The 15,639-nt window shown below is 50.3% G+C and overlaps 1 protein-coding gene across 10 annotated transcripts in view; it reads right to left on the bottom strand.

The window, feature by feature from the left end:
- The window catches only part of COBL (cordon-bleu WH2 repeat protein), a 179,041-nt gene that overhangs the window by 77,285 nt on the left and 86,117 nt on the right, over positions 1-15,639 (bottom strand). For all 10 annotated transcript variants that reach the window (XM_074341030.1, XM_074341037.1, XM_074341031.1 and 7 more), the window contains one exon: positions 2,199-2,381. In XM_074341030.1, coding sequence (XP_074197131.1) covers positions 2,199-2,381 — 183 coding nt within the window. The remainder of the gene's footprint in view (positions 1-2,198; positions 2,382-15,639) is intronic.

Genomic DNA, 15,639 nt, shown 5'->3' with positions numbered 1-15,639 from the left:
GGTGGTTCTCAATGTGGGGTTCACCCGGGCACATCTTGAAATGCAAATCCCTCAGGCCCCGCCCACACCTACTGAATCTGAAACTCTTATCACAGAGCCAAGGAAAACGTGCTTTCACAAGCCCTTTGGGGTGCTTCAGATGCCACTCAAGTTTGAGAAATAATCACTTAGCCTGTATCACTCCTGTCTGGATGTTCCACAGAATTAAAACCACATTCAAGATTCTGGGACAAGAAAAGCAGGTGTGACCCAGAGACTTGTGTTATCTCCTGGAAGATAATGTGTCACTTGACCGTCTCACCCATTTCTCTGCTAGCAGCCTTGAACGAGGACAACACCCATTTCTTTCATCGAAAAATCTCTTCAAAAAGTGCTTTTAGAAATAACAGACACTAATGATCAAATTATGAGTATATAATCAGGTGACCAATATGGACACAAAAGTGACAGTTTAAAGGAGTTTTAGATAAACTGGAAGATGACTGAAATTATTCCACCCCTACGACTTGAATAACTCAATACTGAATTTTTAATACCAGTTGATAAGAAAGAAAGTCTTTTAAAATGTGAAAACCTAAGCATTCTCATTTCTTACAAACTAGTCATGTCCTTGAAAATAAACCTTCTCTCCTCATTCAGGATATTGGTGTTGGTAACAGTTGCATAGAAATAAGGCTTTCCAAACAAACATCTTATCTTTCTATGGAAGGAAGTTCACGAAGAAGGAATTGACGTTCTTCCCCAGTGACGACGACAATACATTTTTGGGTTCCTTTCCCAGAAATTAGTAAACAACAAAATAGCTTTCATTTAAAAAGAAAAAAGCAAAACAAAACAAAAACAAAAAGACCCAAACAAACCATGTTCATAGCAAATGCTAAAAATCTAACCCATATGCCACTTACATGCTTCAAAAAAGGAGATGGTTTCTGTGAGCCAATTTCTCCACTCATTCTTTGCCAAATAAAGCAGATTTCAGTAAAAAGCTTTTACTGCCTGAGAGGGAACCCTGTTCATTCTGCGGGGAGACAGTACTATTTATTTTTCATTCAGAAGTCCCGATTCTCTACTTACTATACTTTCCCCCACTCAAGCAGACTTTACCCACTCTGGATAAACACATTAAAATCGGAAAGGGACATCTTTTCTGATTTGAGGAAACATCTAACACGCTGATGCATTTTGCATGTACGTTCCACACCAACGTGCTCCATTTTCCATCTGTGGTGTGACGTCTGCCAGGAAGCCGGGGCACAGGGCCTTGGGGACAGCCGCAGCTTAATGAAGGACACACACCCTCATGTTCACCTCACAGGTCGCCCAACGTGTTCGAAAGCGGGTGCAGTGGTCCTGCTGTGGGCACAAACCGCCCTGCCTGGGAGAACTGGGCGTCTATGCCAGCCCAAAGCAAGGTCCCACCTGCCACATCGGGCGCTGTCCCTGCCATAGCCCACCCTAACAAGGGCAGCTTTGGGGGGAAAAACACTTTACTTCACATTTTTCACAGTGTCACACTGCAAGCCATGAAAAGAGGAGTTACTGTCAAAGCATGTCCTACCCCGTGGAAAGTGAGTGTGACATTTCCGGTCATGTTTTAAGATGCCAGCAGGGAGCTGAAGGAAAGAAGTCTGAATGGAGACGCCAGCTGCTGAGGACACGGACGCTTCCTGGTCAGCGTGTAATGAATGGCACGCCCTCGCAAAGGCAAGACGTGGCGCTCAGGGAAGCACTAACAAGGAGCCTCTGCAAAGACGACGTCTTCCCACACAAGCGTTGTATCGCATCGAAAGCAACTTAATCTGCCCAGATCTCCTCCTTCCTGTGAACCTGTTATTCGGAGCGTGGATACACGGTTACGCGCCATTTGTGTCTTTTACCAACGCCAGGCTTCTCAGTGTCCTGACCATGCAGTGCTGTTCTCTCATCAAGTGAGCATGACAATACCCAAAATGTCAATGCTAAACCTCAATGGTAATCAACACACAGGATTTTAAGGACTAAAGGCACCAAGATAGTTTCCTACCTCCTATAACTGAAGCAGTGTGGCATCTCTTTACTTGTAAATAAAGTTCAATTACTCACCCTACACACTCCTTGCCAAAGCCACCGATTTAAAGGATCAGAGTGTACACGGAACACTTCCAGGGGATTCCCTGGTGCACTTAGAGATGCACACCCGAGAGCCACCGGGTTCCTACCTTTTCCGATGCCTTGTCTTGCGCAGGCGGCCCGGCCCGGAGCAGGGGCGGCGGGGGAGGGGCCCGGCGCTTCTTCATGTCCGACCGGACCGACACCCCCGAGATGTTGCTCAGCGAGAGGGATGGACCCAACGTCATGGACCGGGAATTCACCGATGGGGAGTTTGGCGTCGTCAAGCAGCCCTGTGGGGGACAGACAGATGAAATGTCACCGCTGAGATGCCCTCCCTGTGTAGGAACCCTCGGACCTGCAAACCAGGGGGCCAACCGTCTGTCCAGGTTCCCACTGTCATCAGGTCACCATCGGGATGGAATGGCCTGTGCAAAGCCCGTATTTCCACTTCCCTGGGAAAATCATCGTAGACAGCTTACATGTGAGTCCTGCTATAAGGTTTGTTTCCTTAATCACAGAGGGAATGGCCAACTTGTGAAACCCCCAAAGACAACACTGACCAGCTGGAAGGATTTACTGCTCTCGACCAAGCTGCAGGCATGAACTAGTCTCCTGAAAACTTGACTCTGTCATCAGAGCGACCTCTGAGATGCCAAAAACAAGAAGAACAGACCAAGAAGTGCATTTCTCATGGAGAAGGCCCCGCCTTTGCCACCATCAGAAGTGCTCCGCCTTCCTTCTAACTTCCAGAAGGTGGGAACAAACGACTGGTACAAAGGATGTGCTGTGCAGACTTTACATGACGATCGAAGGCAGCAACAGGCACACAGCAAATTAAAATGAAGTGCAACCCAGCACCCAGTTAATTACATGTTCCTCTGGGGAGCAGACTAAAGGGCACACCTGTCCTTTCAATCCTTCCCCCGTCGGGTCTGCTTCATAGAGTCCTACGAGTGTTTGTGCAGCAGCGTTTAGAGAACTCGCGTTCTAATTTCACATTACAAACCCAGTGGAGCCCGTAGCCGCCCTGCTGCGGTTTCTCCCCTGCCCTGCCTGGCGGTCCACCCCAGCCCGGTGCCCGGAAGCCTTCCACACCAAGGCCGGTGCAGGGAGAGGTAAGCCCACAGATGACGCACACAGGCTGCCTGCGTGCGATTCCTGGCTTTGCCATTCATAAGCTGCGTGACCTCGGGCCAGGTTCGTCACTATTTTCTGCTTCGGTTTACCTCCCGTCCACATGGGGTAACACTAGCACCTACAGCACAAAGTCACCATGGGAACTAAATGGGTTACTACCTATGAAAGACCGTCAGAGCTCTCAGCACGGAGTGTGTGAGCTGGCTGTACGGTTATTATATATTGGTTTGGTTCTCCCCCATCAAACGTGGGGTCCATGGGGCAGTGAGTACTGCTGTTTCCACCCACCATCTTGTCCCAGCCCCTAACAGCTCCTGGCGTGTGGGGGACCTGAGCCAACGTTTGCATGAGCGAATGGATGGGTGAGTGACCTCTGGGCAACTCCATTCCCACGTGTTGCATCACGAACTCGTGGGGACGCTTTCACATGGGCAACTGGGTCTGCGTATTTAAAATCAATGTGCTACATTCAGCTATAGCTAGTGTTACCTGTACTTAGATTCAAATTCTATTCTGTTGTGCCAATTACAACACCATCATTCTGTTCCCTGAGAACATTTTTGAGACTCAGATTTTCTGGAACTTAAGTATGAAAGTCAAAGGGAAGAAGCAACCCCTGAAGGTTAATTTTACTTCAGTTTGTGCTTCGTTGTGAGATGCTGAGAATCAAAGGTATCTGATACCTGGTCATCAAATGCAAGCTCCCGTAGGAAACAGGTGAGGGGTCTACAGGAAATAGCCAGACCCCCAGAAAATTTCTCAATTCCTTTTAAGCTCCCATGGAAAAAGGAAAAGAAAAAATACGTTTCCCCTAACCCTTGAGCTCTGCAGACTTTGGACCTGTTACTATGGAAATAAGCTAATGCAAAGTAAACTCTGTTCTATAACGTCCTCTGCCTTCCATCTACCTCCATCACAAGCGTGAGGACCCAAGGAGACAGAAGGGGCATTTACTTAACAAAGGAGGGTCCAGAAGGTAAAGTGAAGCAAATTAGAGTGGAGCTTGGCTAATTCACCTCGAGCTGTGGAGCTGTTTCCTTGGCTGGCTCGCTTACACCCCCAAATGCAAGCAGATGCGAACATGTGGTGTGGAGGGTTGTTAGACCTTGTGAAACATGCAGGAGAGACATACACCATGCTGCATCGTTACCTGGGAGCACGCAGGGCCCCTTTTCAGGTCCCGTAGACACACACCCATGACCGTGCCCTTCACAAGCCCAGGCAGACTGCTTGTCCTCACTCCACCCTGTCCAGACTCAAAGCTTCCAGGTCCTCTTGTCCACAGCTGTGGTGCCTGACCATCACTGGGCACTGCTAGGACTTCACGTCTGTCCTCTACATGCCCCTGAGCAATTTCTGAAGCTCTGTGCAGACCTTTAAAGCACTTTCCGTCCCATCCACTGTGTATCGGTCGCAGGTTTTACATCTGCAATCCTATTGCCTCAGGGCATCTGACACCCAGCTTGTCACCTCCTGGAGGTGAGGATCCGCCCTCAGCTCTCCTGACGGCCCCCACGATGCACACACAGGCAGGGACCTTACAGTGGGAACGTGTCATCTTTAAAACGGGGAAAGCGCATTCCTGTCCAAGTTGTCAGCACCTAACACATGTGTGTCACATTGGAGGTGTCCATAGAGCGTCCTTCTTCTCTGGTAAGTATTCTTGGTAAGAATGACCTTGTTGGGACCCCAGTGAGAGGGCTGAGCATGACCTGTCCCAGCCTCCCGGCCAGGTCTGACACCTGCCACCCCAGACAGTGGGCTTCTCACACCCCATCATCTCTGTCTCTGGAACATAACCGCATGTTGACACAACAGGGGTTTCAGCCCAGATCTGCTCTCCACAGCCCACAAACATCCCCCACCACCCGGCACACGCACAGCCAGGCCGAGCGCGGGACCTGCCACACGTGTCTGTCAGCTCCTCTGCCCCGTTCCGCTTCCAGCAGTGATTCCCCACCTTCCGCCAAAACGCTCTGGCCGCCCAGAGGGCACTTGTGGTTTGACTATCTTCCTCTTTCCGCACGTCTGGAAATTGTGCACAGGAGGGAGCAAAGAACCCACAGGACAACTTGGGTGGAAAATACCACTAAGTATCAGATGGCCTTTAAAACGCTGACTCACAGCAACAGTAAATAAAATGGAAAACCAAGAGTTGAGTCCACACAGCCTGGCGCGAAGACCTCCCGGCTCAGCTCCTACCATTCCAGTTCCAGGGGTTTTTTTTCTTTCCTGCTACAAAGTGGCAAAGTTCCAGAGGGACTGACCAGGGCTTGCCTGCAAGAAAGATTTGGTTTCCTGTTCCTATCCAAACTGGTCAATAATATTTTCTTTGAACTACCAAGTCCCTTTGTTGTTGGGGAGAAGTCATGCTCTTTTCCAAAGGTTGGCACCCACATGCACAGGTTTTGACTACCACAGTCTTACCAGAATTTCTCAGGAGTCTTTCTCCTGACGAAAAGGCAATGCATTGGATCTTAGAGAGAAAAGGGTACAACGCCATCACAACCCTCGTGTGTCAGACCTGAGGGGACCTCCGACTGTGGGCTGTAAGCCTGCACCAGACAGGCTGCTATCAGTTGCAGGGACAGTCAGATGGAGACAAGACTAGACGCTGTGCATCCACAGGCCCCGTGGCAGCGCTACAGGACAGGACAGAATAGACTAGAATAGGACCTATTGTGTCCTGTCACAGTAACTGAAGAACGCCACACTGCTGGGCGGGACAAGCCAGCTTCTCTACGGGGAGCTGCAGGACCCAGGGGTGAACCCAGGACTCCAGCTGCAGAGAAACCCCGAGCTCCCAGCTGGGTGGGTGGCCTTCCCCTTGGCCTCTGGAATCGGTTCTGCCTACAACCCAGTCAGGGACAGTATTGCAGCACCAGGGACCTCGCTGGGACAGCCCAGCTTCCCACTAGCCCTGGGTTTCCCTATAGCGGTGCTGGGGCCCCCAGCACTGCAGAAAGCCGGTTGTCTCCCCAGGGATCGGTACCCAGCAAGGAACTGAATCCAAGGTCAGCGTTTCGCTTCCACGCAAGTACCACGGCCACGTGTGCTCTTCGCTCAAGTCTTAGGCGTCGGTGCAGCTCACAGGCACGCACCACCCCACTCGGGCCGGGGCTGGGTCCTCAGGCCACAAAGTGCAGGACGCTGGACTCTGACGAGAAAGTGCTTGCAGAGACAAAGGGGGAGACGCTGTACTGAAACCCTTCTGCTCAAGACAAATTGAATCCAAACAACCAAGGATGAAGTGTGATTTTCCCCCATTTCTCAAAGCTGTCAGTTCCGGTAAAGAAGACCGTGTCTTGTGAAGACCAGTCACGGGCTCGAGTCTGCCAAACTGCGAGTGATGTCTTGACATGGCTAGTGAGGCATTCCGATGAGTTTGCTATTTAAAGGTTAAGGGAAGTATGTTGGTTACCCTGAGTATAGTCTAAAACAGCCACCAAGAGTACTACCAATATGGACTCTTCAAAATTAGATCAGATACTTCTAGGATGGCATGATTTTAGAGGGTTTGCTTGTTAATTTTGTTATGCATAACATGTTTACTTCACAAAAATTTATTTTTGGCTTTCATGTAAGTGAAATCAGTAAAATAATCATTTTCAAATAATTGTGCTCTATTGAGATGAACAACAAAAATATTTAAATGTCACTGTCCTCAAGGGTACAAAATTTAACTATGTCATTAAAAACATAACAAAGTAAATATGAAAACTAAAATGTTTTCACATATGCTTTCAAAAAAGTTATGCTTATCAAACAATCAAAATTAGTTAAAACTAAATAAATGCGTATTATAATTAGTAGGTATTAAAATTTTAACCTAAATCTTTTTTTAATGATGAGAAAGCCGGGGCCCAGGACGATGCGCTGAGCTATTCAAGGGCCTCCACCCCTTAGGGATGGAATTCGAGTCGACTCAGCACCAGGAGCCCGTCTGGCCACCTCTCCTCACACCATGCTGCTCCCTGTTGAAAGACTTCAATTCCAATACTTTTCTTCTCTGTTTTTCTTTTTCCTCCCCCCCCCCCCCCAATGCTTTGTCAAAGAATCAAGTGGGAGAGGAATCTGGAAGACCTGTTCTCCACATCACCTTCTCTTCTGATACAGGTTTTGGCAGGGATCCAAAGCAGGACCACATGACCAGGCCCCACGAGACACAGACACCACTGTCCTACCCACACTCGGGACGACCTGCTGGGCAGAGCAGCCCAGATCCATCAAAGCCCCTGGCGTGTTGTGGTGAGAAAGGCGAGAATGTTGCTTCTCCTTCTGGGGAGGCCGGCACGCTTCTGGGCGAGCGTCAGGCAAAGCTTGCTGCCCGGGACGGTGCTTGCTGCCTGCTGTACTTGTCCTCAGCACAGACTGCCTGCCAGACACGCTCCGAGCTGGACAGCTCAGCCAAAGCGCGCGGTCTGCTGGCACCTTGGAAACCTGCGCCACTCAGAGTGAATGGCCACCCCAGAGGCACGGGGCACACCAGCTTGCCGTGAGCTCATCCCCACGATGGGCTGCGTCATGGAAATCAGGAATCTAGGTTCTGTCATATGAGACGAGTGGGAGCGGAGCCTCCTCTTGGCCCAGGCCCCCATGGGAATGGCAGAGAGATGGCATTTCCTTACAAGAATAAAAGTTGTAGAAGCTACGTGGTCTGGATAGATACTTCAGCCAACAAAATACAATGTCCCATAAGCTCTCTGAGAGTTATAAACATCAAAACAATTTTGGATTGTTTCTCTCCTGGCTGGAGCTTTTATTAAAATGAGCAAAGAAGGCGTATTCAACTGGTAGTTTGATTTTCTCTCAAGAAAACTCAGTGAAGCCATGGGGGTGGGGGTGGGGCTGTAATCACTTAAGCTTCCCGTGGGACCGTCTTAAAGGCAAGGCTGTTAGCAGGCCTTTGAATGTTTGGCATATGCCAATTATTGATATTGGGCAACTTTAATAATGCGATTGTAGAAAGCCAGAAATTCCTGGAGAACTTGGGAATGAAAACGAAATGAACACCCGTGCAATTCACAGAGGTATCATGTTGCTGCCTTCCCTCAGGAAGGCCGTGGTCCTACTGGAGAGCAGGGCAGGCCACGGGGAGCGTGCCACGGGTCTGTGGGGAGTGTGTCATGCCCGCGGGGTGCTGGGGGTGAGCTCCAAGCCCAGCAGGCCCTGTGTGAGCAAGCAGACACTACCCAGGTGTGGCAGGGTGTGGAGGAGGGAAGAGAAGGAAGAGCATTACAGGAAGGCAGGACGATGGCAAGTTCCAGAAGGGAACCCAGGCTACACAATGTAGTTAGAAGGGCAGGGATTAGAAGACTGAAGGGGACCAGGGGACTGGCTGCACGCGGGGTTAACGGGGGGGACCAGACTGAGAATTGTGAGAATGACATCTAAACATGCCCGTGTGTGTGTGTGTGTGTGTGTGTGTGTGTGTGTGTGTGTATGTGAGTGAGATGGCCTGCTATGGTTAATGCGAGATTTCACCTGATTTGAGGTACAATTAATTTGGGGAGAAAAAAGTTTCTAATTCATATAAACAATCAAACCCTAATAACAAAGAAAACAGAAGTTTCCCCTCTCAAAAGTGCATGCAACATTTCCTGTAATCCCCATGGGAGCACGTTTTGAATCTGTCTTGTAAGTTTAGTTTACTCCAACTCATCAGGAGTAAGATTTCATACATGGCCACACGTAGGACAAATGGATTCTGCTGAGCTACGTTAGGTGTCTCCTATGAAAAGGCTCCTGAGCATGTTATGAAAACCACAGGCTCCACGAGGAAAGGAAATGAGAACGCTGCTGGAAGCTGTATCGGGCAGGTCTGAGAGCTGACTGCCAAGATTACTCTACGTGGTAAAGAAACAAAACTAAAATGACAAGTCTCTTCGCAGGAGATCTGGTTGTTTCCGATACCTGTGTCACATCAGGAAGGCTTCTCAGTAACTCCAGGTAACCGAGTCCTTAGGTGGAGAAATCCAGCTGATTAGATTTGTGTGCCAGCAAAATTAACCTTCAAGAAACGCAGGATGGCATTTTTAAGAAGCAAGAAACACAGTTGTGGTTCGAGGGTCTCTCTCTGGATTGAGCCAACTAACTCTCCAAAGCATCATCCAAAACGTTCCTCTCTTATCTGCAAAGAAATTTAGGGTCCATGGTGATCTCGACACACCATGTTACAGAAGACGGGACCACAAAATTGATTATCCAAAATAGGACTATTCACACTGTGGTTGGATTTGCATTCTCTAGGGAAGTGTGACGTTGGCCGTCCTGTCAGGGGCCCCTGCTTTTGAAAGTCAAGGAAAAGAACCCCTGGTCCAGGGTCTCCATGCCCAACCATCACACACACTGCCCAGGTCAGAGGGGGCTCATTTGTCCTTATCTGTTTGGACAGAGCCTTCAAGTGTCGGCCACCAACATTTTTACAGGCCCGATCTCTGTGGTGGCTGGTACCCAGGTGTGTGACGAACCCCACGGCCACACATGCACAGGAGCTGCAAAGCCACCCCTCCACCTTCCTCTCGGAAAAGCACGTCAGAAAGTGCATGGCAGTGTTTTTCCAGGGGAAACCCTGAACAGCGTCCATCTAAGTAAATCATCCATACACTGTTATACTGTCATTTTTACTATTACTGACAAATGACCAGTAGCCTCACCCCTGACGCAAAGGACACCCAGCTGATCCAGTGGGTGTCAGCATGGCCACAGGGAGGGGACGTCAGGGCGCTCCCATCTCAGGGTCACTGTGAAGTTCACCTATAAGGTCCCCTCGCAGGTTCCGTTAGGTTCTCACTGCGATCTTCTCGTAGCCATAGCTCCTTCAGCGCTAAGATGCTGGAGTTCTTCTGATAGTCTCCCATTAAGGAAATAAAAAGAGGGGATGGAGGAAGGTGACAGCAGGGGAGCAGCAGGTGCCGGAGCACGGAGTGGCACCAGCCCAGAGGCCGGGGAAGCAGCAGAGGTGGAAGGAGGGTCCTGCGGAAGAGACACAGATATCCCGGCTGAAGACAGGTGACATGGAGGGGACACCTGTGCAGATCAGCGGTGACCTGCTCAATCTCCCAGCTCAGTGGGAAGCAGGCAGGAGGAAACGTGAACCAGCACCGCAGTTACCACACGCAGTTTCTGCAGCCCGTGAGAAAACCGGAAAGCAGATGCAGCCGTTGATAGGCTTGCAATCCTAGGAGAGGTGTGGTGCTCTCGTCTTTCTGTGTGGGTGATGGAGAGATAGTGGGGCGCCTGCTCCCCAAACCCGCACGCAGACCTTCTGTCCAGGCCAGGAGTCCCTGTACAGCACATGACACGGGTGACGAGGGGGGGAGGAGAGGTTTTGCCACTCAGAGGAGAGTCAGCACTCGGCAGCCCGGGGCGGCTGGCTCTGGGGGACTGACAGGTGACCGGCACACTTCCCAGGCAGACTGGGGTCCCTGGACCACATTCTCACAGCCTGTTCTCGGCTGGCCCCGAAGGCCCTCCATGTCCTGGGTCAGCAAAGCCTCCTTCCTCTCACTGAGCCGGTCACTGAGCACAACAGTGGGGGGCAGGTGGAGTGAGGGAGGGCAGCAGAAGGTGACGGACAGTCATCAGCGACTCTTCTTTTCTTGCTCCTTCAGAACTTAGGCTCTGCTTTGGCTCCTGTCACCACCCGATTCTCTCCCAGCTGAATTGTAAGGGGCAGCTCTACCAACTTCAAGGACAATTGTGGGTGCTCTTCAATGCCCCCCTCTTACCAAGACGGGGCAGCCTCCTGACCTGCCCACTGGAGCCAATTCCCTTCATCACCTCTCAGACGCCACTGCTTCCGAGACCTTGGCCCAGAGACTCCGTGAACACGTGCGAGGTTTGGTTCTGGCCTGCCCTTCCTGGCCAACATCAGCACCGTCTGGCTTTCCACAGCCCATCCAGAATCTCCGGGGCCCCCTCCCTGGAAACCCGCCCACTGGCAGTCCAATCAGGGCTGTCACGGTCTAGCCCACACCTGTCTTAGATCCACACCCAGCAGTTTCAGTAAGAGGCATGCAAGAGAGCACGGAGGGGCGAGGGGAGGGGAGCGAGCTTCCCAGACTCTCAGCAAAGGGCGGTGAGCGAGGAGCCACCGGCAGGGAGCTGCCTGCAGCACCTAGTATGTGACAGGCTCTGCTGCAGCGCCCCAGCCCCGACTCAGTGTGTGCACGTGTGTGTGACATGTATACACACACATATATACGGTCACTCGCTTTTGCCATCAAAAATCTCTGAGCATTGTCAATACTCAAGTCTGCAACTGCAATTCTAACACAGAAAGCTCAGCCCCTATTGCTGGATCGGTTTTCCAAGGCCCGGAGACAAACCTCACATTCCCTGCATGAGGCTCTGCCAAGACGCTGAGCCTCAGGGCTCCCGGCCACAGCCGCACCGCTCTGCCATTGGCCTGTCTTTGTCCCACCCCCGCGCGTCACTGGGAAACGCCAGGGTCCGCCCCCTCGTGCGAGCGCGCTGTTCGCCTAAGGATTGCGGAGGCTGCAAATACGCGGTGCTCCAGACCACGGTTAGGATCGTTTCCCCGAAACCGCAGGGACAGGACTTGCACTGAACGTGCCCCCTGGAGGGTCACTGAGAGGTGGGTCCCGGCTCCTGGCCCGTCGCCGTCACACCCCTTCCTTGGGACGCACGCACTTCTGCACACGCATCGCAGCACAAGCGCCCCTCCCCCACGCCCGCTACGGTTTCACTCGCGGCGCGAACAGTTTAGAGCCTCGCTGGTCCATGTGCTGAAATGAGCGATCTGTCTCGTGGTTTCTAGGGTGTTTGGTGGACTCGCGTTTTCACAGATTTGAGCCACTGCCAAGTTCGTTTCACTACTTTTCCCAGCATGTCTGGGAAACAGATACAAAAATCATCACTTCCTTTAGACCGTCTCTCATTCGCTTTATGTCCATTAAAAAGTCTGGCAGTCTCCAGGGAGAAACTTCAACACGTGTGTGTGCATGTCTGTGCCCGTTTGCACACACGCAGAGAACAAAGTACTTTTCGCTTCCACAGAAGCGCTGGAGGAGCGGGGAGCGAGCCGGAGACGCGGGAGAGCAGGCGCCTGGGCTCCGCCGTCTGCTAAGTGGCCGCTGCCCTCTGCTGGCGCTTCGGCAGAATAACCCACAGCTCTGGTCAACCAGGAACAGGAAAGGCACAGGCTCGTGGGCCCCCACCAAGATACACGCCAGCAGTGAACCCCAGAACGTCCATGACTCTGAGTTCTGTTCCCCAGAAAAGAAGCACCCCAAAGAGCTGAGAAGGACAGTTACAGTTATTTTAAATGGCCACATTCTCCTTCCTATATTTTGATTGTCCTCAGCATAAACGTTCACATTTCCTGGAGAAACTGTGGGGACAGGTCATCTGCACTACTGTGGGGACAGGTCATCTGCACTCCTCCGGGAGAAAGCAGAAACTTGAGCTGGCCGGCTTTCAGCCTGGACAGTGAGGCCAGGGCGAGGAAACCATTGGCCTCTTTCAGAAGCCGACTGTGGCTGTTGCCATTATGCGGACGAAGGCCACCTGCGGCTGCTCAGGGCTGGACAGAGACAAGTTCCAAGCGTGACATGTCCCCTTCTGCCCAAGGGGGCACTGGCTTTTGGGGAGTGCTCTGTTTCCCCCAAATGACAGGGTCTTAAGGCTGGGATGTCAACTTCTCACCCAGGATGAGCCCACCTGCAAACTCCTCACAGGTGATCAGATGGCTTTTTGGGGGGAGAGTCCCTCCCTCAGACGCGAGACTCACCGCCCCCGGCCTGACTCAGCACCAGCACGCCTCCCAACACTGATCTAATGATCTCACACAGCCAACCAGTCGTCAGCTCCTTCCCACATGAACTATGTGGATGGAGTCCGGTCTCACCTGAGCCATGGTACCTGTGCAACATCTTACCCAAACCATCATGTCTGTCCAAGACCTGCGGCCTGCATGACAGACAGCCCAGCTCTCTACAAATGTCGCCCGTCGGCTTCTGTGCCACCTGCAATGAACGGTCTTCCTGTGAGTGGCCTGTGAGTCTCTTGCGTCCCTGCACCCCGCGAGGCACAGACGTCTGTCCTATGGACACTATGGGTCAGAAACCAGATGCCAGCAGAGGAACTGCTGTCAGGACTGCAGTGCTGCCTCCCCACTCGGTCTCCACAGGAGGCTGCGCAGTGGCTGACATGGCTAAGTAGGTAGAACAAGGTGGGAAAATACATGTTCCCATTTTTTAGGAGATATAAGAGTTGTGAAGAGTTCAGCGTGCCCCTTCAGGATATGGCATCTTACTTAAGCCACGCAGAGTGAGGAAGGCTGCACACCTGCATTAAGTGACAGCCAACCTGCACCAAGGTCCAGCCAGCCCTGGACTCTTTGTCAAGAGTGGCTGCAAGCACGAGGACACACCAGAAAGCAATCAGACCAGCAGAAAGTGGTGGGACGTGTCCCGTCCTCCATGCTTCGCACAGGACTCAGAAAGGGATACTGATGATGGTGATGATAAAACGGCTTCTGCCCTCACAGAGCTCAAGTCAACTGAGAGGGATGGGAAGAGAGGGTTAGGAACCACTCACTGCCAGAGTCACAGAATATACATTTAGAAAAATAAAGGTCGCTAGCTTTACTTGGTAATGAAAAGACTGCACAATTCATAGGGATTCTTGGTTTCATCGCTACATATTCAACTCTGTCCCCGCAAATTAAATCCTCAGAAGCCAGGACCTACAGGCACCCACATCAGTACACGTTGACTAACTGGAACCCAAAGCGAGGAACGGTAACATCTGCTTGGTGACGTTAAACGACATTGCGTTGAGTTGTTCCAAATCTGCTCTAGGTTCCATTATAATGATTTATCTGGAGGACGGCCTGGGTCATCAGCGGTGAAAATGCCAACATTCACATCTGCCAATCTCCGTGCATCCACCTAGGATTCTATCACACTAAGGCAGACACGGGGAAATTCAAATGCACATGAAAATCATACTTTTTACTTCCTGTAAATCATGGCATTTTCAAAGGAATATGCTTCACAATCATCTGCGCTTATGATTTCCTTATATTTTTTTGCTATAAAGCTAGAAAATCATCCAGATGATGTAAGACAGAAATCCATTATGTTAAAGAAACAAATATCAAAGACAATCTATTTAGGAAATATCACTAAATATGTATTTTAGAGTCAAAATACCCTGATATATATATATATATATATACCCTGATATATATACCTGATATATATATATATATATATATATATATATATATATATATATATATATATATATATATATGTATAAATGTATTTTTTAAGGCAGAGGGGAAGAGCTATCCCTTTCCTTTTCATTGCTCTTGGTTTCATATATATATATATATATATATATATATATATATATATATATATTTATATTGGGAGGCAGCAGACGAGACACAGTGTGGACCATCACACAGGGCGTGTGGGAGACCACGGAGGCAGAGAGGATGCCCAGGCTTAGGCCTCAGCCACTGGGGTGACAGAGGTGCCCTTTCTGACATGGGAAAGATGCTGATGGGCTGCCGCTCTGCTTGGCGCTGCTCCCTGGTTTCAGAAGCAACTTACACGTCACTCACACGACCCACCTGTGTGCAGGCAGTTTTATACGTGTCGGCTGGAGAGCAGGGAGACGGTCACAAAAGAACTATAGACAACAGAAAAATATAGACACCCATGTTTCAAGGGGACACAGGGAAAATCAATATTTTGAAAGGGACGTTTTCTGCCTCTCGTCCCTACAAACATTATATGTTCAGCCGACAGGTTGAAGACATTTGTTTCTTCATTGAGAACTAGGTATTGGCAGTAAGCACTGTCAACCAACTTTTCAGGGTCTACTTATGTATTATTCCCATTGTACGAATCAAGCGCTTTGGGGGAAAGAAAACCTCACTGAAGCTTTAAAAACAAAACCTTCCTCTGATAGTTTCCAGAACTGCATTGTAGAGGGTGTGATATGAAAACTTTAGAAACCATGTTTAATAGGCTACCAGGTATGCAGAGAACCTTAAGATCGTTTTTTCTAAATTACGTTGTAGACTCTATTTCCTTTCCAGGTTTGATTTTGATTCCCTAATACCTTTGCAAGTTTCTATCATAAGGAAAAGCCCCCCCAAATGAGAAAGAGCTGTGGGGTCAAAGATGGCCCTCATATCATTTATCACCCCAGAGAAAAGCAGCAACGAGTAATGGGACAGAGGGACTCAACTTTGTCAGGTGTTAACGAGGAGCTCAACCCTGTGCAAGCTAAAAGGAACCCGTGCTTTGCCGTCTTCCTGAGAGTCCGCAGGACTCGCTGGGCTTGTGAAAGCACTGCCCCCTGGTGGCAGAAGTGACTCAACATACGCTCCTGCGTTCTTGAGCATCTGCTTAGACAGGGTTGAGAACA

Source organism: Rhinolophus sinicus, linkage group LG09, assembly GCF_036562045.2.
Source record: "Rhinolophus sinicus isolate RSC01 linkage group LG09, ASM3656204v1, whole genome shotgun sequence".
In the NCBI taxonomy this organism is placed as follows: domain Eukaryota; kingdom Metazoa; phylum Chordata; class Mammalia; order Chiroptera; family Rhinolophidae; genus Rhinolophus; species Rhinolophus sinicus.
The sequence above is the reverse complement of the archived record's forward strand: the minus strand, read 5'-3'. Positions and strand labels throughout refer to the sequence as shown.